Source organism: Protomyctophum bolini, assembly GCF_963924005.1.
Source record: "Protomyctophum bolini genome assembly, chromosome: 14".
NCBI classification, from domain to species: Eukaryota; Metazoa; Chordata; class Actinopteri; order Myctophiformes; family Myctophidae; genus Protomyctophum; species Protomyctophum bolini.
The window spans coordinates 13,707,896-13,733,644 of record NC_137875.1 but is presented as its reverse complement, the minus strand read 5'-3'; the positions used below and the strand labels follow the sequence as shown (position 1 = coordinate 13,733,644).

General features: G+C 44.9%; 1 protein-coding gene across 1 annotated transcript in view; it reads left to right on the top strand.

The window, feature by feature from the left end:
• LOC308328538 (zinc finger MIZ domain-containing protein 1-like) overlaps window positions 1–25,749 on the top strand; it is a 146,578-nt gene that overhangs the window by 94,068 nt on the left and 26,761 nt on the right. The window contains 1 exon segment of the mRNA XM_080782431.1: window positions 19,779–19,814. Within this exon segment, the coding sequence (XP_080638557.1) occupies window positions 19,779–19,814 (36 nt within the window).

The following is a 25,749-nucleotide window of genomic DNA, read 5'->3' as shown; positions in this document are numbered from 1 at the left end:
AAACTACTCACATTTGTTTTGTTTTTTACTAAAGTAAAAGTATATCAATACTGCAATGTAGAAGTAAAAGTCTGGATTAAAAAAATCCTTGAGTACTTTTGCAACCAGATCTTATTTTAATGATGTTTGGGAGACAAGACACACTTTCCTGGTGTTTTTATGTGGGTAATATGTGTATTTAGATATTTTAGTATTTCCAAGTGTCTATGATGTCGTGGACACAAAGTCTCACAAGGAGGAGCAGTGCACCAAAGCATTATAGTAATTGTAGTCCAGGAAGGAAGTGAGCCCAGTGTCCATGACATCATGGACACTGCAGGGCTCACTTCCTTCCTGGAAATACTAAAATATCTAAAAACACATATTACCCACATAAAAACCCCAGGTAAGTGTTTCTTGACTCCCAAACATCATTAAAATAAGATCTGGTTGCAAAAGGGGTGAAGTGTCCCTTTAACGTACCAAAAGTAGCCTACTTATGGTGCAGAATATCCACTTTCACAAGTTTTCAAATTCTTTTAAAAATAGCAGATCAACAAGCTCACATGCATCTCATCAAGACGCATTGTGAGCTTGTAAATCGGCTATTTTCAAATTGCCAAAATATATAGGGCTGAGGTGGTTAATGTGGGAATCACAATTTACAAAGTAACTAGTAACTAAAGTTTGCAAATAATTGTAGTGGAGTAAAAGTAAGTAAGTATGGAAAAGTGGACATTTTAAATCCTCAAAATGATTTGCTTTACACCACTGACACACAGTGGTGCAAAGTAACATCAGTAGTTCTGTACTTCTGCAGTACAATATTCATGTACTTTTACTTATGTCTTGAATACAGGCCTTTTGCTTGTAACAGAGTATGAGTAGTTGAGTACTTTTACTTAAAAGTAAAAGAGAAATGGAGTGCTTCTTACAAACGCACGCATGCACACACACACACACACACACACACACACACACACACAGGTGCAGTAAATGCTATCCTCATACTTTTTTTCCTATCAAATCCAATTTCCTCCGATCTATACGCGCTCAGTGCTGCTGGAACGGCCCGTTCTTCTCCTGCATTATTTGTCAAAGTGAAACGTGTGTGTGTGTGTGTGTGTGTGTGTGTGTGTGTGTGTGTGTGTGTGCGTGTGCATGCGTGTGCGCGCGTGCGCATGTGGGTGTGCGTGCGTGTGTGTGTCGGGGTAGGGGGGTATGGGTGTGTGTGTGGGTAGATGGAGAGGTGTGCAATGTGCATGATGCGTGCTGGATCACTCAGTCTTGGCTGACAGGGACCTGAGTCACCTGACAAGAACTCAGGCAGTCAGTCAGTCAGGCAGGCAGGCAGGCAGGCAGGCAGTCAGTCAGGCAGTCAGGCAGGCAGGCAGTCAGTCAGTCAGTCAGTAGGGTCAGGCAGTCAGTCAGTCAGTCAGCCAGTCAGTAGGGTCAGTCAGTCAGCCAGCCAGTCAGTCAGCCAGTCAGTAGGGTCAGTCAGTCAGCCAGTCAGTAGGGTCAGTCAGTCAGCCAGTCAGTAGGGTCAGTCAGTCAGCCAGCCAGTCAGTAGGGTCAGTCAGTCAGTAGGGTCAGTCAGTCAGCCAGTCAGTAAGTAGGGTCAGTCAGTCAGCCAGCCAGTCAGTCAGCCAGTCAGTAGGGTCAGTCAGTCAGCCAGTCAGTAGGGTCAGTCAGTCAGCCAGCCAGTCAGTCAGCCAGTCAGTAGGGTCAGTCAGTCAGTAGGGTCAGTCAGTCAGCCAGTCAGTAAGTAGGGTCAGTCAGTCAGCCAGCCAGTCAGTCAGCCAGTCAGTAGGGTCAGTCAGTCAGCCAGTCAGTACAGTCAGTCAGTCAGCCAGTCAGTACAGTCAGTCAGTCAGCCAGTCAGTACAGTCAGTCAGTCAGCCAGTCAGTTGCTACTTTTATGTCACTTATTGTTTTTTGATGTTGTTGTTCAGCACTTCATGGTCTGTCTCTGGCAAACAATGTGCTTTATAAATAAACATTTGATTTGATCTGATCTGATACCAGACAGACACTTATCGTCGCTGTCGGGGCTGAAAACCTTGTATCTCCATATTATTTAAACATTTAAACCTTTTGTTGTTTTTACCTAAAGTAAATCAGTGGTTCTCAACCTGTGGGTCGGGACCCAATAGGAGGGTCCCCAGATGATTTATTTGGGGGCTGATTCCGTCGTCGCTGCTTCCGAACAAGGTCGAATAACGTCACAGTTTCATAATAAGGGGAAGTGCCGTGACAAGGCAGCGGAGCTCTCTGAAACCATATATCTCTTAATTCCACCTATAAGCTACTTGATTGTACTACACGCAGCGGCACACAACATAGCATCAACAGTAGCAGATCTGCAAGCAGATGTATTTTTTTAATTAGAATCCTGACAAATAATAGTTTTGGACATTATGAGGTCTCCACCGGACAGAGACGATTTATTTGAGCACTGAACTTATGTAGATGTATTTATTTGCACACTGTACTTAAGTAGATTTATTTATTTGAGCACTGTACTTATGTAGATTTATTTATTTGAGCACTGTACTTAAGTAGATTTTGAGTATCTGTATACTGTATACGGGCTCCATTTTCGTCACCGCTAAACCTAAAGCTAACCGCTAAAAATCCCTAAACTTCCAGTCTACAAGCTCACAACGTGTCAATGTAGATTGAACTATTCAAAATTGTTTTTTCAAAATAGTAAAAATGGCAAAATAAGTTTATTGATAAGGGGTTTAGCGGTGACGGAAATGGTGCCCTAAATCTCTACTATTTTCCACTAGTATTGATAAAGTATGTGATTACCGGTATTTGAAAAGTTACCAAGTACTCCCTGGTACTTGAATGCAAGTACAGAGGAACTTTCACTTGTAGTGGAGTGACATTTGACCAGGAGCATCTCTACTTTGACTCAAGTACTGCAGGTTGAGAGTGGTTTATTCACTATATAGACGTCAGTGCATGATATTGATCTCTCTCTCTCTCTCTCTCTCTCTCTCTCTCTCTCTCTCTCTCTCTCTCTCTGTGTGTGTTGGGGGGGTTAATGTAATGTGATTGTAGTCCAGGCAGGCATACTGTCTGGGCCAGCTGACAGTCTTCATCTTGTCCCGGCCAGCTTGATGCTCCTAGGATCTAATAGACGCCCAGGCAGCAGACAGACAGAGCCAGGCTTTCAGGAAGAAGGGCTTTGTTTACGCATGGCCGTACAAATGGGAACTGTGGTTGTAATTACACCACTGAGGGAGGGAGGGAGGGAGGGAGGGAGGGGAGATGAAGAAGACAGCCATCCTACAGTGTGCCCTACACCGCCACAGAAACATTATGGTTCTTACTGTACAGTACACCCACAGAAACATTATTACAACTTTACTGTAAAGCAGTGGCTCTCAACCTGTATGCAAAATACCATTATTGAATCAAAGGTCATCATCAAAGTATACTATATCATCACATAGTATAAGACAGGGGAATAAATGTGAAAATGGCCGATCTGCTATACTGTAGCTCACTAAGCCTCGCACCTATACTGTAGGCTGCTAAATCCCGACGACCTTTGCTGCGTGTCACTCCCCATCTCTCTCCTCCCATTTCCTGGCTGTCAACCTACTGTACACTGTCAAATAAAGGCAGGTAGGGGACTAGGGGTACAGCGGTGGACAGTACTATCACTACACCCCCCCCCCCCCCCCCCCCCAAGACTGCTATTTTGCACTTTTGACTCTTACTACATTTATAAGCACACAAGGTGCCCCTGGGACCCAAACTCACAGAAATACAGTTCATAATTAACACACTTATAGGCAAGGGAAGGAAGGTGTATTTGTATAGCACATTTCACTGTGCTTTACATGAAACATTATACGCAAAGGGAACTTTTCTATTTCAGAAACAAATGTGCAAATACACAACTAAGAGAAGCTACTGGCCACTGCAACGCAGTACTACTGTACAGTAGTACACTACTACTGTACAGTAGAACAGTACTACTGTACAGTAGTACAGTACTACTGTACAGTAATACTGTATTGTACAGTGGTACAACACAGCCATGCATTAAGAAAGACACAGAGGGGCCTTTGGCTTTATTCACCAATACAGCTAAGTCAGCACAAAACACTGCCATAAAAATGTCTTATGTGCTGCATGCTTGTGTACAGTGTGTGTGTGTGTGTGTGTGTGTGTGTGTGTGTGTGTGTGTGTGTGTGTGTGTGTGTGTGTGTGTGTGTGTGTGTGTGTGTGTGTGTGTGCACGTTTGTGCGTGTGTGGTTGTATTTATATACAGTACCTGTGAGGGCCACACGTCGCCCACAAGTACAGTAGAAAAAATGTAAATAAAACAGCGTTACATGAAGAAATATGGCATTCCTAAATATCGCCGTCTTACAAAGGATGTTATGCGTGCCTGTGTGTGTGTGTGTGTGTGTGTGTGTGTGTGTGTGTGTGTGCGTGCGTGCGTGCGTGCGTGCGTGCGTGTGCGCATGTAAAAGTGCAGCCCTAGCACAAGCCAGCGTCAGCCAGCGTGGCGACATGGGGGCTGCACATCCTGACACCTGAGAGCCCAGACGAGAGAGCAGGAGTCTGGGATGCTCCGTGTCTGGAGACTCCTTACAGGATGGAGGATGGAGGGGTGGGGGAAGGGCCCCGTACCGCACTGCTGATCAATCACACCCAATATTTATCCTGCTTGCATCCATTCCTATCCTGTACCGTTGAGGTTATTGGGGTGGTGGGGCATTGATAAAGAAAGCACTTATTACGTTATCAATTATTTTGCCCGCAAGAAAAGAAACGTTTTCGACTCCCTCAGCAAAGTTTTACTCGATTTGCTTATGCCGCAGCTAATCGAACTGATTGATTTAATTTGAATAATAATAAGCTTTTAAGGTCTCCCGTTTTGACTACGGGTACTATATTTCCTGACATCGCTGTGTGAGGCATTAATCGATTAATTAACTCATTAATGAATCACTAATCGATTAATTTATATAGTGTCGCTGTCAGCCTCCACGTTCTAACTTGTGTTGTGTTTCGCCGTAAATCAATGCCCTACTTGGTCCGGGGACCCCCAGGGGTCCTTGAGGGAGTTCAACGGGTCCATTTGGTTCCATTTGTACGCTCTCAGAGTTAACTCTCTCACTCTCAGAGTTAAATTAACATTGATCTTACAATACAAATTGCGGTCTCAGAGGCTGAAATGCTTAATTAGCCTAATTCAGGTCAAGCCGAGGGCCCTTGAAATGAAAATGGTTGAAAATAACTGCTAGAGCCGTCAAAATCTTCTCTTATTGGGTCCTTGGCATATATTTTCAAATGGGGGGAGGGGGGGGGGGGGGGGTCGCAGGCTAATGAGTATAATTTTGGGGGTCCTTGACATGAAAAGGTTTGGGAACCACTGCTCTAGCTAAAAGCAGCAGCTCTGCAAGCTCCAACCTTTGAGCTTGCAGAGCTGCTACTTTTGCTGTTTTCGAATTTGAATCCTGAAAAGTAACAGTTTTGACATAATGACGTTTCTATATATATATATATACAGTATATATATATATATAAAATGTTATATATGTATATATATATATATATATATATATATATACACATCGTCTCTGTCGGGTGGAAACACCTACAGTTTACTTGCAGTAGGTACTGTAGCGTTATCATCAGGGCACGATCCAGGAAGACATGACACACCGACCGCGCGCGCTTTATAGAGGTTCCATCACTTAGTCATCAGCCATGAACATATAGGACCACCTCTGAGTCACACTGTGAGGGATGACACCCACACACGCACGCACTTTTCACAAACTGATGGAGTATATTATAGTACATTGTGGGATGTATATTGAGATGGCAGGTATGTGACATTGAAAAGGACAAATCAAACATATGGGACACTTTATTGGAACACAAAAAAAATCGCTACAGCCTCAGTAATGAACCAGTGAAATTAGGGTATTTTATGATGCCTCTGATAGGGATTGCATTGGCAGCTGCAGTACAGCGTTGTAACGGACCAGAAGTGGGACGCTGTATCATTTGGGGGCGTGAAATGTGTAGTCCCCGTGTGTCTCTATCAGGATCGGATGGGGAACGATCGGGACATCCCTAGTGGGTAACTAGCACTAACCGTGTCAGAGGAGCGTCACCAAAGGGCCATTAAACAAACCGCTGCAATGTATTAGTTTGTTTGTTTTCTTTTATTTGTTATTGTGTCTCTCTAAATTGTCTGTCGGTCCCGATAGTATCTTCTGTGAAAACAATACAGAGAACATATGCCTATACTGTAGTGCCTGTAGTACCTGTAGTTAATCCAGCGTGAGCTGTCGTAGCGTACCGTACCGGGTCACAATGTCAAGTTGAACAGACAGCCCATGAGAGATTAGTGGCGTGTCAGTGTATGTGTGTGTGTGTGTGTGTGTGTGTGTGTGTGTGTGTGGTGGGTGGGGGGGGGTTGACATGCTTTAATTCAGCGGACGTGTCAGCCTGCTGTCAGCAGAGCTGTCCGTCTCTGTCTCCAACGTCCATTTGTTGTCCTTCGTTTCGCTGCGTAAATAATGGCCTCTTTCATTATCATGACAACTTATCCACTTTTCTTGTCGGCTTTCTCTCTTCTCTCTCTCTCTCTCTCTCTCTCTCTCTCTCTCTCTCTCTCTCTCTCTCTCTCTCTCTCTCTCTCTCTCATACATGCTGTACGTACACTACTACCAGCTGTTTGTACCCTGTGGGGGGTAGCATCGGGTAGTAGAGTTGCCGGATGGAAACTGCAAGGTTTCGAATCCGTCTCCCCCAGAGTTAGTGTCGAAGTGTCCTTGAGCAAGACACTGAACCCCTAATTGCTCCTGATGTGCTGGTTGGTGCCTTGCATGGTTTTAGCTGCCATCGGTGTATGAATGTGTGTGTGAATGGGTGAATGTAATGCACAATCTATGGAAAGCGCCTTGGATAAAGGCGCTATATAAAAAAAAAAAAATACCATTTTTTACAATAGTATAGTGCAGTGACATTTTAAGGAATTTTTAAGACCTTTTTAATACCTACAAAACATGTAGTGGGGAAAAAAGAAAGAAGACTATTACTGCATCAAAAGTAACAAACAAAACATTGGCCAAATTGTCACATAATGTAAGAAAGAGGCTAAATATTTATCTGTAGAACTGAATCAAACTAATTTGAATGTCCCAACATTCCTACATTTCAGGTGCTTATTATTGGTGGCGGGGCGTTCACATATGTGTACGCCGATTCTACAAATGCCTTGTCTAAATCAGTGGTGCAAAATGACACCCCCCCCCCCACACACACACACACACACACACACACACACACACACACACACACACACACACAACTCTGAACATGTTTTGTGCCAAGGAGACCACCAGAAGAGAAGTGTTTTTTTTGCTTTTTATTATTATTATTACCATTGGTGTGTGAATTTGGGAAGTGAGGACGCTGGCGTCGACTGTTCGCCGCTTCACCTCCCAATGTATGAATGAATGAATGAACTATTGTGAAGCGCTTTGAGCACTTGCCTTTTATAGCGCTTATAGAAAAGCGCTATAAAAATGTGTTATTTGTTATTTAAAAAAAAATGTGTTATTTGTAAGCAAGTGAGCGTTTGTAGGGTCAACTCTGGGTTACAGTAAAATAAATCTGTACTGTGTCACATCAATAGCAGTGAGTTCTAGGCCTGCTGAGTGACGAGTGTCAGAAGTTGACACATGAAGCTGTTCAGAATGTCTTAACCCATTTAGACCTGAGGACGATTCTAAAAACATGTCTTCTAAATCAGTTTTCTGAAAAACCTATGTTTCTGTGTCAGTGGTGCTCAACCTTTTTCATGTCAAGGACCCCCAGAATAATCTGTATCAGATGGACCCCCATCTGAAACTATGTTGTTCCAGAGACGTCCCCCAGAAGCTAAAAACATTCACTGTGAAAGAACATATATTCGAAAGATTTGCGGCACATTTTCACCATTTTTCAAAAATAGCAGGAGCTTGTAGATCTGCTATTTCTCAATAGCTAAATTATAACATAATGCTTTAAAACACCAATAAGGGCTTCCCCTCCCGCTCAGAATGGGATAAGTATAAATGTTTGAACGTGCGGTGACATGACCTGACCCGGGTCTGCTGCCGGGGTGGTGACGCTGCTGGAATGACAGTCATGCTCGGGTCGTCCCTTCGCCATGCAGCGCTCAAAGACATGGGAACACGTCGGGGCTTGTCTGTTCCTCGTCTCTCGTCGAAAGGAAAACAAAACAAAAATATTCCGCGTTCTCATTGATGTGATCGCTAGGTCACCCTCAGAGCTGTACAGGAAGTTCACGGCGAGGCCGGGGAAGTGTTTTTAGTTCAACCATGATGGTAGTAATATACGCTTTATTTATAGAGCCAACTTGTCTGAAAGGAAGGTACAAAAGTGCTTTACGTACAGTACACTGAAACGGAAGACAAATGAAAACAAGCGGAAACAAACAAATGTCGTGCAAACGGTAAGGTGCAAAATGTGCATCGTGGAAAATGAAGAAAGATGTTTTTTTAAAGAAGCCATTGAGAGTATCAAATTTCATCGTCTAAAATGTACTGTAGACTAAAAATTCTTGAAAAGGCGCTTCAACCTCTTTGTCCAGGAGAAAACTCTTCCACGGGAGAGAAAGAGACCGTAACCCAATAAAGGCCAGGGACGCGGAATTACGTGTGTGTGTGTGTGTGTGTGTGTGTGTGTGTGTGTGTGACACAGAATCTGCTGCTTCATGTCAGGAGAAGCAACTATTCTGCCATGTCAGCTGTGACAGATAACTTACATGGGTGTGGTCGTAACTCATGCTATAGTCCTGTGAAAAAACTCAAGGCATACGCACGCACACTCTTCACAAGCCCATAATTCACATAGCTGAGCAGGAACTTGCAAGCTGAAAATAAGTGGGTGATCCCCATAGACTGAGCGTAGCTGCAGTGTGTACAGAATGCAAGCTTTCGTCTGTCCCCCCCCCCCCACACACACACACACACACACACACACACACACACACACACACACACACACACACACACACACACACACACCCTGATCGTCTCCTTACAACAACTGACCATGTTTCTCTCTTTCTTCATCTCAATATGCTTTGAATTGACTGATTTTCATCTGTCTCTCTCTCTATCTCTGTTCTCTGCCACCCACCCTCTCTAGTTCAGGCCAAAGACCTGTAAATAGACCGCGACCAGAGAGGGATTACCCGCTTTGGCTCGGCAGGGAGATTTCAGGCCTTTTTAGTCATCAAGGCAGCTAGGGACTCCATATACTGGATTCTATAATGTTCTAGTAACTAGAACATTGCTTTTTTAACCCATTCTGGGCAGGAACCCCTTTTGGTGTTTTAAACATTATGTTAAATGTAGCTATTGAAAAATAGCAGATCTACAAGCTCATAGAGCACCACCGAAATATTTATTTCAGAAAACTGGAGGATTTAAAATATTTTTTTTACATTTCGAGGTCAGGCCTAAATGGGTTAAAGTGTGTGCACACACACACACACGCACACACGCACATACACACACAAAAAAGCAGTATATACTGTATATAGTCTGTCAGACTCCCATCCTACACCATCTCTTTGTCTTTATATACTGTATATAGTCTGTCAGACTCCTCTCTTTCTCTCTCCTTCATGTACGAAGCCCTGGATGGAAAGAGTGGGCCGATCCGAGTCGCCTTTTGTTACTGACCCAATCAACCTTACAGACTTATATATTTAATTACTGCTGAGTAAGAGCAGCGAAGCGCTGAATTATTAACACCATATACAGAGAGGGTTTATTTTTAGCGTCGCCGTTTCTGACGCTCTCCTGTGGCTTTGTTCTTTTTTTCTTTCTTTTTTTTTTGCCCTTCGTTTGACGATGAAACCGCTTGTCAACCCAAACCCCTCGTTCCTTCATGTCAACATGCGTGCGTGTGTGTGCGTGTGTGTGTGTGTGTGTGTGTGTGTGTGTGTGTGTGTGTGTGTGTGTGTGTGTGTGTGTGTGTGTGTGTGTGTGTGTGTGTGTGTGTGTGTGTGTGTGTGTGTGTGTGTGTGTGTGTGTGTGTGTGTGTGTGTGTGTGTGTGTGTGTGCGCGTGTGTGTGTGTGTGCGTGATTTTAGCTATAGAGGGTACGTATGCATGCGCGTGCATAAAGTGAGTTTAACGTCGCTTTAAAGTCGTTTAATGCAATCAGATAGGACTTTTCTGCAGTTGCTTCTGCCGAAACGTTGCTTTCTCACTCTGCGTCCTAATAAATAACCGGCTATCTTTGGCTATCAGTGTGTGCGGCCACTCTTTTTGTCTTTTTAAGACTTCTCTTTTTAGATATTTCTGCCGTGAGCTGGCACCAATATTAAGACTGGTGTGCGTATAGCATCCTCATGCTCAGTGGATGTATGGGGCTGTCAAGGCCAGAAAGTAGTTCTTCTCTCCTGGGGGTGTTCCTGGCACACGTGGTGTTAACTGGGAACGCGGTGGTTGTCTATAGCAGCGCTGGCACCTCTGGGTACGCCGTTCCCCCGACGTACACCCTGAGGGCCTCCGGGGACGTACAGTATGACAGTATGACACACCCTGTTTGTACTGTGTGTGTGCGTGCGTGCGTGCATGCATGCGTGCGTGCGTGCTTCCGTGCTCAACAATGCATTGTTGTTTTTAATTGTGGCATCGCATCTCTTCAGAATGAGTGTGCGAGGAACGAGGACCGACACATAGTCGCTCGCTGAGTCACACGTGTGACTCATAGATCATCCATTGTATATACACGGATATGCCACATCTTGAAAAACAAAACTATAGCTATCATCATCATGTCAGTTTATCTTCTATCCATCTCTATCTTCTCCTTCTATGAACCAACAGTAACCCAATTTCCATCAGCATGCACCCTGTCGTTTAACGCCACTGATGGCAAACAGTGTTTGGGTGGGTCTAAATTTCTCAAAAAATGCTGCCCACCCAATTATAAATTATATAAATGGTACAGATATTTTGTGGTCATGACCGAAAGTATAAGCGGCCGAAATGAGTTTTCTTCGACGGGTGGCTGGCATGTCCCTTAGAGATAGGGTGAGAAGTTCAGTCACGTGAGAGAGACTCGGAGTGGAGTCGCTGCTTCTTCGCCTGGAAAGGAGCCAGCTTAGGTGGTTCGGGCATCTAGTTAGGATGCCTCTTGAGCGTCTCCCTATAGGGAGGTCCTCGAGGCACGTCCCCCTGGTTGGACGTAGCGCGTGGAAGGAACACGTTATTCCAACCAGTTCCTTTCCCCTCCATCAGGCGCCCCGGCTGGCCAGGGGGAGGCAGTTTAGTGACCAGGATTACTGCATGTTTTTGTGAGGGTACCTACCCTAGGGGACACGGGGAGAACATGCAAACTCCACACAGAAAGGCCCTTTTGCCAACCCTGCCTTCGGGTATGGGCACTGATGATGCGGAGGAGGAAACACGCCGCCAGCACCCACAGCGTCAAGAGCGGGAATCGAATCCAGGACCTTCTAGCTGTGAGGCGACAGCACTACCAACTGTGCCACCATGCCCCCAGTTCAGGCCAGGTTAAGGACAGGATGAGAAGATTATGTCCATCTAATCTAATTACATTCATCCTACCCTGTGCTCCCCCACCTCTCTCTTTCGTGGCTTTAGGCTTTGTGTCGGATTCACACCGTTGTCTTTGGTGAGTAAGCCATTATCTTAGCTTAGCGGGCTATATCGCGGTGATAGATTTTTTTCCCCCACAGGGTGCCAGATCAGCGATATAGTGGCTCAAAAGCTTTATGTCAAAACCCACCCGGCTGACGCTATATAAACAAACCTGTGGCCTGCTCCAGGTTGCTATATAGGCAGCGCCTGCGTCCTTTCCAGCATGGGGATGAAGTGGCGCCCACCCAATAGGAATCCACTCATTGTAAATTCTTTGAGTTGTTGCTACTGTCGGTACTGTATGTACAGTAGCTATCATAGCGTACAGTTAGCGTTGATAGGCTGTTAATAGACGTTAATAGGCCGTGCATATAATCTGGTTGACGTACGCTGCCATGACGCCTGCATTATCCCACCTCCTCCTCCTGGGATCAATGAAGGCTTATATATCCACATTTGTAGAATCGTCCTCCGGTCTACATGGGGTTAAACTGGTAAAAGGCATCAGGTTATTAAACAGTCAATGATCGTAACAGTAAAAAATGAAATGACTTGTCAGTCATTACATTTTTGTGTTACTTTTTACTGATGACAAATGATCTATTTGGTCTGCCTTTGAATGTAGAGCAGGGATTCACATGTTCAAAGCAAGGACCCCCGTACATTGATATATGTTTGACCGCAGACAGCCGCCTGAAAAGGTTTTTTGAGAAGATGTGTGTTGGTTAAACATTTTCAAAATCGTTCGTAATGTATACTTCTCCCTAAAGTAGCCTATATATACCGTATATGAAGCAGAGTTAAAAGGGTTTCAACAGATTCAACAGACATGCTGGGGACCCCCTGGAACCCCCTCAGGGACCCCTGGGGGTCCTCAGGGCCCACTTTGAGAACCGCTGCTCTGGCGACTAGAGGGGAACAACATCAGATTATTATCTTCTTTCTTTCTTTCTTTCTTTTACCATTTGACAGGACATATCTGCTATTACAAATGACTCACTATGCCTTTGAATACAGTAGATTGATGTTCCAATGCTCGCTCTCTCTCTCCCTCTCTCTCTCTCCCTCTCTCTCGTCATAAGCGCTGGCTTCCAGCCAGGAGGACACAGCCTGTCTTGCATGTTCTAAGCTCCACCCCATCTCTGCAAGTTTGCAATGTGAGCCGGCTGCAATGCCCCCCCGACCCCTCTCCTCCTCCTCCTCCTCCTCTCTCCCCCTTCCTCCCTCCCTCCCTCCCGGGCTGACAAATGGCAGTTGTAGTGCTGCCGTATATTATGCATTGTGCGTGCGTGCGTGCGTGCGTGCGTGCGTGCGTGTACTGTAACCTGTGTGTGTGTGTGTGTGTGTACACTGTGTAAGCGTGCGAGTGATGGCGTGCGAGTGATGGCCCAAAGGAGAGCGCTATAGTGAGAAAGACTGAACACATCAATAATAGCGCCATATAGCCATAGGTGAGAATCGCCTGGATGTACACACTTCTCCAGCGTATAATATCGTCTCCCGCGGAAACAGCCGATCTGCAAGCTCACATGCAGCCCCGCAGAGGGAGCTCGTAGATCGGCTATTTCCGGGGCGAGCGCGACACGGCGGTACCGGCGGGATATGGAGCGTAACGCGGGCGAGAAACAGCGGGGAGTATATCTCACCTCATCTCTATCTCTACCTCCTCATGTTTGTCTGGCTTTATCACTCTTTGTCATCCTCCCTGCCTCCTCCTCTGCTCTTCTCTCTCTCTCTCTCTCTCTCTCTCTCTCTCTCCCCTCCTGCTCGTCTCCTGTGTGTGTGTGTGTGTGTGTGTGTGTGTGTGTGTGTGCCTGCGTGTGTGTGTGTGTGTGTGTGTGTGTGTGTGTGTGTGTGTGTGTGTTGGAGCCGGTAGCAGGTACAGCGGGAGCCCATTAGCTGGGTAGAGCGCCGCGCTCTGATTGGATAAGCCGGGGAGACCGGGAGACTGCCTCTGAATAATTGATGTGCATTGTGCAGACACCCACCGCACACAGGAGGAGAGAGAGAGAGAGAGAGAGAGAGAGAGCAGGGGGAAGAGTGCACGGTGGAGTAAGAGATATGTGCAGAGAGAGAGAGAGAGAGAGAGATAAAGTGCGTGCAGCAGTGCTTATTGGAGAAATAGAAGCAGAATCTCTGAGTGTTTTCCGTTGACTGACTGGCCTCACTGCAGGAGGAAGACTATCTGACACTTTAGTCTCTCTTCTTCTCTTCTCCCTCTCTCTCTCTCTCTGCGCTATGAAGGGAATGAGATGAAACAAGCAGGGACTTTACTTGGCTGTGGGTAAGTGGGCAAGGTGTGTGCGCTCGCTCGCGTGTGAGTGCGTGCGTGCGTCCAAGCGTGCGTGCGTGCGTGCGCGTGCAGTCCATTTGTGTATGTTTGCGTAGAGCTATCTGTATTCATTCCTACGGTTATTATCATCATACAGTATTCATATATTCATTGATGATAGACTGTCGGTACGTACAGTACAGTAGGTATCATAGCGTACAGTCAGCGTTGATAGGCTGTTATATAGACGTTAATAGGCCGTGCATATAATCCTGGTTGACGGACTGAGTGTAAGCCGTGTTTCCATTCTCACTACGCTGTCGCTGCCATGACGCCTGCATTATCCCTCCTCCTCCTGGGATCAATGAAGGCTTATCATATCTTGTAAACTTTGTGTGTGCGTGCGCGTGCGTGCGTGTGGCGGGCCGGGCCCAGGTGTAGTACCCAACTGAACGCTTGATGTTGACATTTTCAGTTAAAGAACTTCAGATAAGATTCGCTTGACATATAGAAATTCGTTTTCGACGTCTACATTTCCTTCCTTTCAAATTCTGAACCTGATAGGTTGTTTAACGTTTAGCATGAAAGTCCAGTATGTACCAATTTAACAATGTCTCGATGTTGTCTGTTTCGGTCTCACGGCGTACACACAACCACGTGCACGTTTTCACCTGCTCTTTCTTTGACAGCTTGACTAATCCAAACCACTGTTTCTGTAGCGCAGATATTCTACACTGAAAGGTACTTTCAAAAGAATGTTGTTTTAATACATTTGAAAACTTGAAATTGGACATTCTGTAAAATCAGTACTTTCTACTTTTTGGTACTTTAAGTACATTTTGATGCCAATACTTTTGTGCTTTTAGGAATTCCGGTAGTAGGCCTATTTATTTTCTTTAGTAAGATATGCGAGTACTTTTTCCACCACTGGCTGGGAGTGAGTTTAGAGAAGGCCTCGTCACCCCACGTCCATTGCTTTGTTTTGGGAGTGAGCTTTGAGAAGGCCTCGTCACCCCATGTTCATTGCTTTGTTTTAGGAGTGAGTTTAGAGAAGGCCTCGTCACCCCATGTTCATTGCTTTGTTTTAGGAGTGAGTTTAGAGAAGGCCTCGTCACCCCATGTTCATTGCTTTGTTTTAGGAGTGAGTTTAGAGAAGGCCTCGTCACCCCATGTTCATTGCTTTGTTTTAGGAGTGAGTTTAGAGAAGGCCTCGTCACCCCATGTTCATTGCTTTGTTTTAGGAGTGAGTTTAGAGAAGGCCTCGTCACCCCATGTTCATTGCTTTGCAGTGGTGTGCACAGATAGACACTAGGTGGTGCCAGAGCACCTGCCCTTTGCCCTCTGGACAGCAATGTGTACAGTGAGTGTACATACGGTACAGTATGTGGACCAGGTGTCATTGATCAATTCTTGATAAAAAGCTTCTAATATATTATTTATGCCCCAAAATCTATAAATCTCACACTATTAAGGCAACCGGCCGGTTCCAAGCGCTGCACAAGGTGACCTTTTTTCACTTGAGCACCTGCCCCTCTAAATGTCTGTGCACGCCCACCACTGTTGCTTGGTTTTAGGAGTGAGTTTATAGAAGGCCTCGTCACCCTACGTCCATTGCTTTGTTCTGGGAGTGAGTTTAGAGAAGGCCTCGTCACCCCACATCCATTGCTTTGTTCTGGGAGTGAGTTTAGAGAAGGCCTCGTCACCCCACGTCCATTGCTTTGTTTTAGGAGTGAGTTTATAGAAGGCCTCGTCACCCTACGTCCATTGCTTTGTTCTGGGAGTGAGTTTAGACAAGGCCTCGTCACCCCACGTCCATTACTTTGTTTTGGGGACGTCCAGGAGGTTGGCATCACCCGACCTGAGGGAGCTGTTTTTCAGCCGGTTAAAGGCCTATTTATACTCCAGTTTTAGGTGATATGATAACCTTATTGGTGGTTGGGGAAACTACAACACAACGTCACGCTGCGGTGGTGAGCGCTTCACCGCTCACCCGAACACATCTCTCTGATTTTACAACAACAGTTTCGGTGGTCACCATATGTGACCATTTGACTGAGGGCCTGCTATTGGATTTTTTAATTCTTTAGTTTTTTCATGTCATTTGAAAACAGGGAATAATAGCTTCAAATTGACATATTGGTTGTTCAGTTTGACCCGCAACAGTTTTGGAGATATGGCTTATAGAGTAATGTCTTGCAGAGAAACAGCGAGTTGAGAAAACAGGCTTGAAAGGTTCACTTCTGTGGTCTCTAACACGTACATACACCTGCTATAGTATGTGAAGAGTCTGCCTGTGCTATTAACTCATTTTGGATAAAAAAAATTATAAATTCAGTTTGTCTCCTCTGGTCTCCTCACCTTCTCACCTAAAACAGGAGTATGAATAGGCCTTTATAGTGAGCTTACAGTTAATTTATACATTGACATTCCCTGCCCACAGACTTTAGTATCGTGCAATATGATGCGGACTTAACTTACAAATATTGTACTTTTTAGTCCAATGCAATTATATAATGCTGTAGATTTTAATTATTATTACAAAACACATTAACCACTACAGCCCTATATACATTTCGGCCATTTGAAAATAGCAGACTGCGACACATTGTGATCTTGTAGATCAGCTATATTCTAAAGATTGTTTTCATTCATTTTGAACTTGTGAAATGGGACATCCTGAGTACTTTTACTGTTGGCCTGTTGCATGTCCCCCCCCACTGTAGAGTGTGTGCAGTATTGATACTTTTACTTAAAGTGGTATTTCACTTCCAAAACATGTTTTGAGTCATGTCATGGTCTACTCAGGTCTATGTGAACACTGAACACCCCAGACACTTTTTAAGTTGCTTGATTCAGTATTTATAGATTTGATATTCATTTTAGCTGCCCTTCCTATACAAACCCATTGTAACTTCAAACTCCATTTACTCCACCCGTCCTTGGCTCTAGTGACTGATATCGTCCTTCTAATACGTGAGGCGGCCATGTTTATTTTTTATTTTTTTTGATTACTGCTTTCATTTATTGTATTTTTAATTTCCCCCCAAATTATAAAAACATTAATGAAAACGTAAATGAAAATTTTGGAGGGCATTATCAGTCACCAGAACCTAAGATCGTACTGTACTGTACTGTGCTGTGCTGTGCTGTACTGTACTGTTCTGTGCTGTGCTGTGCTGTACTGTACTGTACTGTACTGTACTGTACTGTACTGTACTGTACTGTACTGTACTGTACTGTACTGTACTGTACTGTACTGTACCTGATCCTGACAGTGGCTGTTTGCACATGACGAGAGCTGGTCAGCTGACCACCGCTTGACCTACATGCTGCGCTGTCTTTTATATATAGGGTCAGTCAGTCTGTGTGTGTGTGTGTGTGCGTGCGTGCGTGCGTGCATGCGTGCATGTGCTTCTCAGACAGATGATGACCTACTTGAAGCTCATTTCCTGTGTGTGTGTGTGTGTGTGTGTGTGTGTGTGTGTGTGTGTGTGTGTGTGTGTGTGTGTGTGTGTGTGTGTGTGTGTGTGTGTGTGTGTGTGTGTGTGTGTGTGTGTGTGTGTGTGTGAGACACTGTGTGTGAGTGTGTGTGTGCGCGCGCGTGCACTCTTTACAAGTTGTTGAACTCATGTGCTTTGAAGCCTCAGCCAATCATTTTAGTTTAGGACAGTGGTTCTCAAAGTGGGGTCTGGGGACCCCCAGGGGTCCTTGAGGAAGTTCCAGGGGTGGCAAAGATAGTTAACATAGCACCAACATCCGTTTGACCACTGTGTGAGCTTGTAGATCGGCTATTTTCGAAGGACCAACATGTATATAGGGCTGAAGTGGTTAATGTATGTTTTGTAATAATAATCAAAATCTACAAAGTATCTACAGTAGTAACATTAAAGTTTTCGTATAAATGTAGTAGGGTAAAAGTGCAATATTAGAAGTAAAAGTATTGGGCCTAGGCCCGCTTAGCGGTCCAGGCACCTTGGTTGGTAAATCCTGCATGACGTCCTGTGTGTCGTGGGTTCGCGTCCCGATCGCAACCAACTTTACTTTGTGTCTCCCCGCCATCTCTCTCCCCGTTCGAAGTAAAAGTATTGGAAATTGGAAATACTCAAGTAAACTACAAACACCTCAAGTACAGTACTTCAGCACAGTACTTAAGTAAATGTACAGTACACCCTGTGGCGTTGCGTAGTGACGTGTGTGTAATGTGACTCATTCATGACATTAAGACTACAGTATGTGAACTGCCTGCTGTCAGGCAAAACCCTCTTTATTTCCATATACTTTTTGTGTAAATGGTTAAATGGTGCATTTATGTAGCGCCTTTATCCAAGGCGCTTTACATAGATGGTGCCTAGAATTTCTACTTAAATGATATTTCACTTCCAAACGTTTGGAACAAACATGTTGAGCACCCCAGACAGTTTTTATTAAGTTGCTTGATTCAATATTTAGATATTTGATGTGCATTTCATCAGACACACCCCCTTACAAACCCCATTGGAATCATGTTGAATTCATTGAAAACACCTGTCCTTGGATCGGATGACTGATATTGTCCTTCTAATGTGTGAGGCGGCTGTGTTTTGTTAATTTGTACTTTCTTCTTCTCCTTCGTTTTAAATTCGGATCACATATTGGGGCTGGGGCATATTATTGGGACCATATATTATAAAGCATAATATCAGCCACCATGAACCAATGGACAGGTGTTTCCAATGAATCTAAATCTAAAATAAAAAAAATATATATATAAAATGGAGTTTGAAGTCACATTGAGGTTTGAAGATTGACCCCAAACATGTTTGAAAATGTAATATTTAAAATGATATCCCTCTAACAGCACTTGAGTAAATGTACTGAGTAACTCTCCCTCCTGCGTGCGTGCGTGCCTGCCTACGTGCGTCCGTGCGTGTGTGTGTGTGTGTGTGTGTGCCTGCGTGCGTGCGTGCGTGCGTGCGTGCGTGCGAGTCAGCCTGACCTGCGACACTTTAAAACAGTTCACAGGACCATCCTCTGTCTGCGACCTGGCTGCTTGAAGTTGCGTGGTTTCCTTCAGAGGAGGAGGATCCAAAGAGGAATATCTGACTAATGTCAAGTATTGGCAGCATGTCAACATGCTTCTGCATGGTGGCCTCAGGCACTATGAATATTTAAGGCAAGAGAAAAGGCTGGAGAAAATAATCTTTTCACTGCAATATCTACTGTATGTACATACAGTATATACATACAGCAGTGGTTCACCATTTATTTTAACGTCCATTTACTATTGTATTTGCTGGGAATCCCCCGTCTTTCTCTCTCTCTCTCTCTCTCTCTCTCTCTTCCCGCCCTAATGATGTCATTGACATCAGCGGTGACAGAGCGAGATAAAAGCCATACTGTGTGAGTTGAGAGAAGTGGCGTGTCTGCGTATAATTAGCCCTGTGATATTCGCTAGTTTCCCTCCAGTCGCTGATAAGAGCTCCTCCATTCACTCAATGAATCTCCAATCTCCATTCACTCAATGCTCCCTTCATGTGTGTGGGGTGTGTTACTACTACTACTACTACTACTACTACACGCACGCACGCACGACACCGATACGAGCGCTCTTATGTGTGTGTTTATCAAGTACTTTACCACGAGTTAGAATCAAGAACCAGGACGTATTCTTTTTTTTTAGAATGTGTATTTTGACATCATTAGCAACATTTCGTTTTTTTTTATACGGTGGGTCGCGCGGGGTCAGGCCTGCAACGCATACTGTGCTGTGTTTGAAGTGAATTGTGTTGTAGTGTTCATAATGCTACCTCTGACAAACCCCCTCCTCCCCCCCTCCCCATCCAGTTTAAAATGTGTTTAAAATTTGAACCCCTACAGAAACCAACAGCTGCAGGAGGTGTCAGAGTGACTCAGGTAGAGCATACCTGTATTATCCTCTCATCCCGAGGCTGCGGCATCCCTTTTGGCTTGTGACTCACTTCACAGACACGCACACACACACACACACACCACATCCCACGCCACATCCCATCCCGCTGGAAGAGGGGGATACCATCCCGCTCCCCCTCCCATGCATCTCCACCTGTCCTCTCTCCTCCATCTGGCCATCCATCCATCCATCCATCCAGCCCTTCCAACTCTCTCTCTCTCTGCATCCCTGCTGGTGGAACTGCCAGAGTTCACAGCTTGGAGGGAGATCTATCAAAACGGCACTGAGGGGAATGTTTGCGTTTCCTTTATCGGTAGAACCACTATACTATCGTCGCTGTCGAGAAGAAACCTCCTATCTCCATATTGTCACACAAAAGATATCCTAAGTAGCAGATCCACAAGATCGGTTTCCAGCTCGTGGATCTGCTACTTTTGCTCATTTGAATCGTTTTGGACATATGAGGTCGCCACCCGACAGAGACGAGAATACTTCCTCCTATGACAAAAACGTGGAAATGGAAGACCTACAATATACGAGCCTGACGTGTTGTTGTGAGCTTGTAGATCTGCTATATGTTGATTTGAGCCAAATAAGGACAGCAGGGTTAAAGCTGCACTATGCAACGCTCTCTTCTACCCCGAATATTTTAACCGGGTTTCCTGTGTGCAAACATTTTGACCATTTAGAGCTTTGCCGTGCTTGCTCAGGGGATAAACAAATGGACTCTTGGCCATCAGCTCAGAATTCGTGTCAGATCCTGCAGGGTCCTATAGGTCAGTGGTTCCCCAGGGGTCCTTGAGGGAGTTCAAAGGGGTCCCCAGCCAAATGATAGTTAGGAACCAAATGGACCCTTATGGGTCTGTAACTCAGACAGTTATGGAACCATACGGACCCTACCGGGTCCATTTGGTTCCATTTGTACACTCTCAGAGTTAAATTAACATTGATTTTACAATATAATTGGGGTCCCAGAGATAGAAATGCCATTAACTGGGGGGGGGGGGGGGGGGGGGGGGGGGTCCGTAGACTAATGCATGTGAAACTTGGGGTCCTGCTAGAACCGTGAAAATCTTTTCAAATGGGGGTCCCAGCGGGCTAATAAGTCTGGCGGTCCTTGACATGAAAAGGTTTAATGTCCCAATAGAACAAAATACAACCACCTATTTATTCATAAAAAAGGTTACATACTGCTGCTATAAATCAAAACAAAAAAACAAAGGCCTGTGTGAAAAAAACATATGGCCTTTTTTTTGTTTTTACTATTTTAATCGAGAAACAAAAATGAGTCAGCTCATATTGGCTGACTTAGGTCGAGACGGGGTGTGATTTCTTCTTTTTGACACAGTATAGTGCAGGTGTGATTGGCTCTTCCCCTGAAGCCATGGAGAATAAAACTAAACCCATTTGATACGCTTCCTCTCTGGGCTAGAAGTTGGTCTGACGGGGCCGGGGTGGGCGGGTGGGGGGGGTGCAGGCTGGAGACAGGGGGCATATCATTGGCTGCTTATATGGTTTCCATTACACTTCAGCAAAAAGCATGACTGTTGTTTTATTCCATAGGATTTTTATACATCCTCCATATTTCATCTGTATTTTTGCATACGTTCTGTCCACACAGCAGTCATAAAACTGCCAGCTTTTTTAACCAATCTTCCAATCTTCACTTTGAAAGAAACTGCTTCTTCTTCTTGTTCTTCTTCTTCTTCTACTCTCTCTCTCTCTCTCTCTCTCTCTCTCTCTCTCTCTCTCTCTCTCTCTCTCTCTCTCTCTGTCTCTCTCTCTCTCTCTCTCTCTCTCTCTCTCTGTGTGTCTCTCTCTCTCTCTCTCTCTCTCTCTCTCTCTCTCTCCATTTTGGTGTCATCTCTCACGTCGTCTGCGTACTCTTGTAATGTGTAGTGCTGCTGCGGTGTGTCTGGTATATCAGAGAGGCTTTTAATGTGTAGTGCTGCTGCGGTGTGTCTGGTATATCGAGAGGCTTTTAATGTGTAGTGCTGCTGCGGTGTGTCTGGTATATCAGAGAGGCTTTTAATGTGTAGTGCTGCTGCGGTGTGTCTGGTATATCGAGAGGCTTTTAATGTGTAGTGCTGCTGCGGTGTGTCTGGTATAAGAGAGGCTTTTAATGTGTAGTGCTGCTGCGGTGTGTGGTATTTCAGAGAGGCTTTTAATGTGTAGTGCTGCTGCGGTGTGTTTTTCGTACTGAGAGTCTTTCCTGTAGTATTGTATTGTTGTCTGTGTGGTTATTACTGCTGAACGAACGTACAGCTGCATGTGTAGCAGAGTGGCTCAAGCCTCAGCCTGATGGCCTCATAAGTCTAACATCTCCCCCTGAGTCATGGTGATATCCCTTTGGTTTGGTGGTTAAGATGTTGTCTTTCCACGCGGGAGACCAGGGTACGATTCCCGGGTGTCACACACATGCCCCGTATGAAGATTGATTCTATAGGGCTGTAACTCTACGTGGTTTTCTTTTCCATTAATCGAATAGTCGGAATGTACGCTCTTTAAAAATATATATATATTATTCAACATATCATATCGGTCACCCACAAAAGCCCAAATAATTGTCTCCACCAGGCCGAAGGCATGGGGAGAGAGTATGTTTTGCACTCGGTCCGTGTGTTTGTGTGAGTGAGTCCGTGTGTCCGTCCGTCTGTTACCAGCTAATCTCCGGCACCGTTAACCCGGTCGATGCCAAACTTTGCACACACAGTCCCTGGATGCCAACGATGAACCTCTGCCCGAAACTTTCCAGAACGGCCTGTTATATAGCGCCACCTTTTGAAAAACACATTTATTGATATTACAATCCTCCAGATTCTGTCCAGAAATCACACAAATCGCTACACACTATCTCTATAGTCATGTGTTCAAGACGGATCTGTCCGGTATTTCATATTCCATCCTAATTGGCTAACATTGGCTTTCAAAGTTTGAAGGATTGGCCCATTTCGAACAAAAAGCCTCAAATCATGAGGATTTCACGATTTCAAGTGCAATTTACGTGGAATCTTTCACAGACTTTCCTACTAGGCTGAGAAATATATCCCACCCTTTTCACATTGGCCTGTTATAGCATCACCAACAGGTGGATTTTGAGGCCACAACATGACCTGCCCTGGTGGAGACCTGAGGGGCACTTTATGCTTAATCAACGGTGAAAAAATAGTGAAAATAGCCAAGTTCTTTTTAACTCATTTAAACCGGGAATGGCATCTGTGTTCTTTTTTATTTTTAGCATTGGCTATTCAAACATTGAAAAAAAAAATCTTTTGAAAGTGTTGAATGAAATGAAATGAACCATTATGTGTAGAATATGGGTTTAGAATGATCATATTGTGCTAACTATTTAGGAAACACAGTGCTATAGTGGGGTATAGTGCTTTCACAGCGTTTCACAAGTCAGTTGTTGCGTTGTTAATTCTCATCCTGGAATGATTTTCTCACCACTGGCAGATGGTTTAACCGTCCAATGACATGCTCAGTAGGATATCGCTTTTACCACGCACGCACGCAGAAAACACACTCTGAGCTCATGGTAATTAGCATCAGGGTTTCCTTGCGAATGAAAGAGAGAGTCTGTAGCACTGTACACGCATTCACACACACACACACACACACACACACACACACACTCACACACACACTCTCTGTCATTAGTTAATGGGGCTTGCAGCCTGGCTTACCTGGCTCCCTATAGGCACTGACTGAGGTGAGAGCAGGCTGTGTGTGTGTGTGTGTGTGTGTGTGTGTGTGTGTGTGTGTGTGTGTGTGTGTGTGTGTGTGTGTGTGTGTGTGTGTGCGTGTGCGTGTTGGGGGGGGGTAAACATGGGACCTAATGCCGCTTGGACACTCATCTGCATCAAGGCTTGTTGGCCTGTTATATAGAGGTCCCTGCAGTCTGTTGTATAGAGGTCCCTGCAGTCTGTTGTATAGAGTTCCTGCAGTCTGTTGTATAGAGGTCCCTGCAGTCGGTTGTATAGAGGTCCCTGCAGTCGGTTGTATAGAGGTCCCTGCAGTCTGTTGTATAGAGGTCCCTGCAGTCTGTTGTATAGAGGTCCCTGCAGTCTGTATAGAGGTCCCTGCAGTCTGTATAGAGGTCCCTGCAGTCTGTTGTATAGAGGTCCCTGCAGTCTGAGGTCCCTGCAGTCTGAGGTCTCTGCAGTCTGAGGTCCCTGCAGTCTGTGACATACTACTGTATATACCCCTTTCCCACAGGCGTTGAGCCGCTTCTGAGCTTCTTTTTCACCCGCCTAATTTTTAACCAAATTCCCAGATACCAGTTCTAGAACCAAAGTTATTTTAGTGGAAAAGGGTTAGGGCCGTAGTGTGGTATCTAGGGGGTGTGTACTTGTATGTCATGGCGTAGTGTGGTGTCTAGGGGGGGGTGTACTTGTACATCATGGCTGGGGGATGAACTTGTACGTCAAGCGTCTATGGCAGTGGTTCCCATTACTTTTTCATGTCAAGGACTCCCAAATTGACACTAATTAGCCCACAGACCCCCATTTGAAGAGATATGCCAGGGACTTTCATGAGAGAAGATTTTTTTAGTGGCTCTAGCAGTGATTCACAACCCGTTTAATTTCAAGGACCCTCAGTTTGACATGAATTAGGCTACGGACACCCCTATTTATGGCATTTCTATCTCAGAGACACCAATTTATATTGTAAAATTAATGTTAATTTAACTCTGAGCGTGTACAAATACTCTCTGCGTTACAGACCCATAAGGGTCCATTTGGTTCCAAACTACCATGCAGCTGGGGACCCCCTGGAACTCCCTCAAGGACCCCTGGGGGTCCCCGGACCCCACTTCGGGAACCACTGCTCTAAATGGGAAACCATAGGTTTCTTATACTACTACTCAGAATGTCCACCCGAGAATAGCCACACCGGGGTTCGTGTTGTTCATAAAATGGTAATTACGAGTTTTCATCGTGTGTCAAAATCCACTTTACAGTACATTCTGCAAAGGCAAAAGGCTTTTAATGGAATGTGTAATGCAGGGTATTGTGGGAAGTCAATGCCTTTTTTCTCCTCCATGGACTGCACAGGGCCAGTGATGTGCAGTCATTAGAGGCCCTATACCAAAGAGCCTTTAGGTGACCTTGCCTTGTCTTTACCAGGTAGCTGATAGAGAGACTATGATTTAATTATAGGGCCTTATGAGGTTTAATAGGCACGGATGAAAGGGGGAGAGAGAGAGTGAAGGAGAGACAGCGAAGAAAGTGGCAGAGATCTTTTTTCTTTTTTTGAGCTTTTGTCCCCACACGTCTCAACATTTGCCAGTGACAATGAAAGGAGAAATTAGGTCAAATGTCTGCCAAATATGACGTAAATCTGTGGCAACAGGCATTCTGATGATAAGAGCGCCCCTCACTTCACACGGGTGTGATTTTTGAGGGGCCCCTTCTATGAACAGCTTTTGTCCCCCCACGTCTCAAGATTTGCCATTGACAATGAACGGAGAAATGACGTCAGAATTCCGCTAAATATGACGTTTCAAAACATTAAACGCCATTGACATTGAAGGGAAAACTTACGTCATATATATAAACGAGCAAATCGGCTAATCAATCAACATGTTGGTGGGAGCGCTTGGCCAATAACACCTAATCTGGTTCTAGTGTTGGCTAGATTGGCGCTGCTGGCAAATCTTCTTGTTGAGCCCCTCCAATGCATGGCTTTTGAAGATTACGTCATATGGCAGCCAAGCCTATGGACTTTTCAATGCTTGTTTAGAGCATTTATGACGTAAATTGAATGGCAGCCCAGTCTATGGACTTTTAATTGTGTGTTTAGGGCAGCGGTAAAACAAAACAAGCGGTATAAACACAGCCCCTCACTTCACACTAGTTGTTATTCCACTATAGCCAAGATAAAATAACACTTCCTATAGCAGTGTAACAAAAGCAG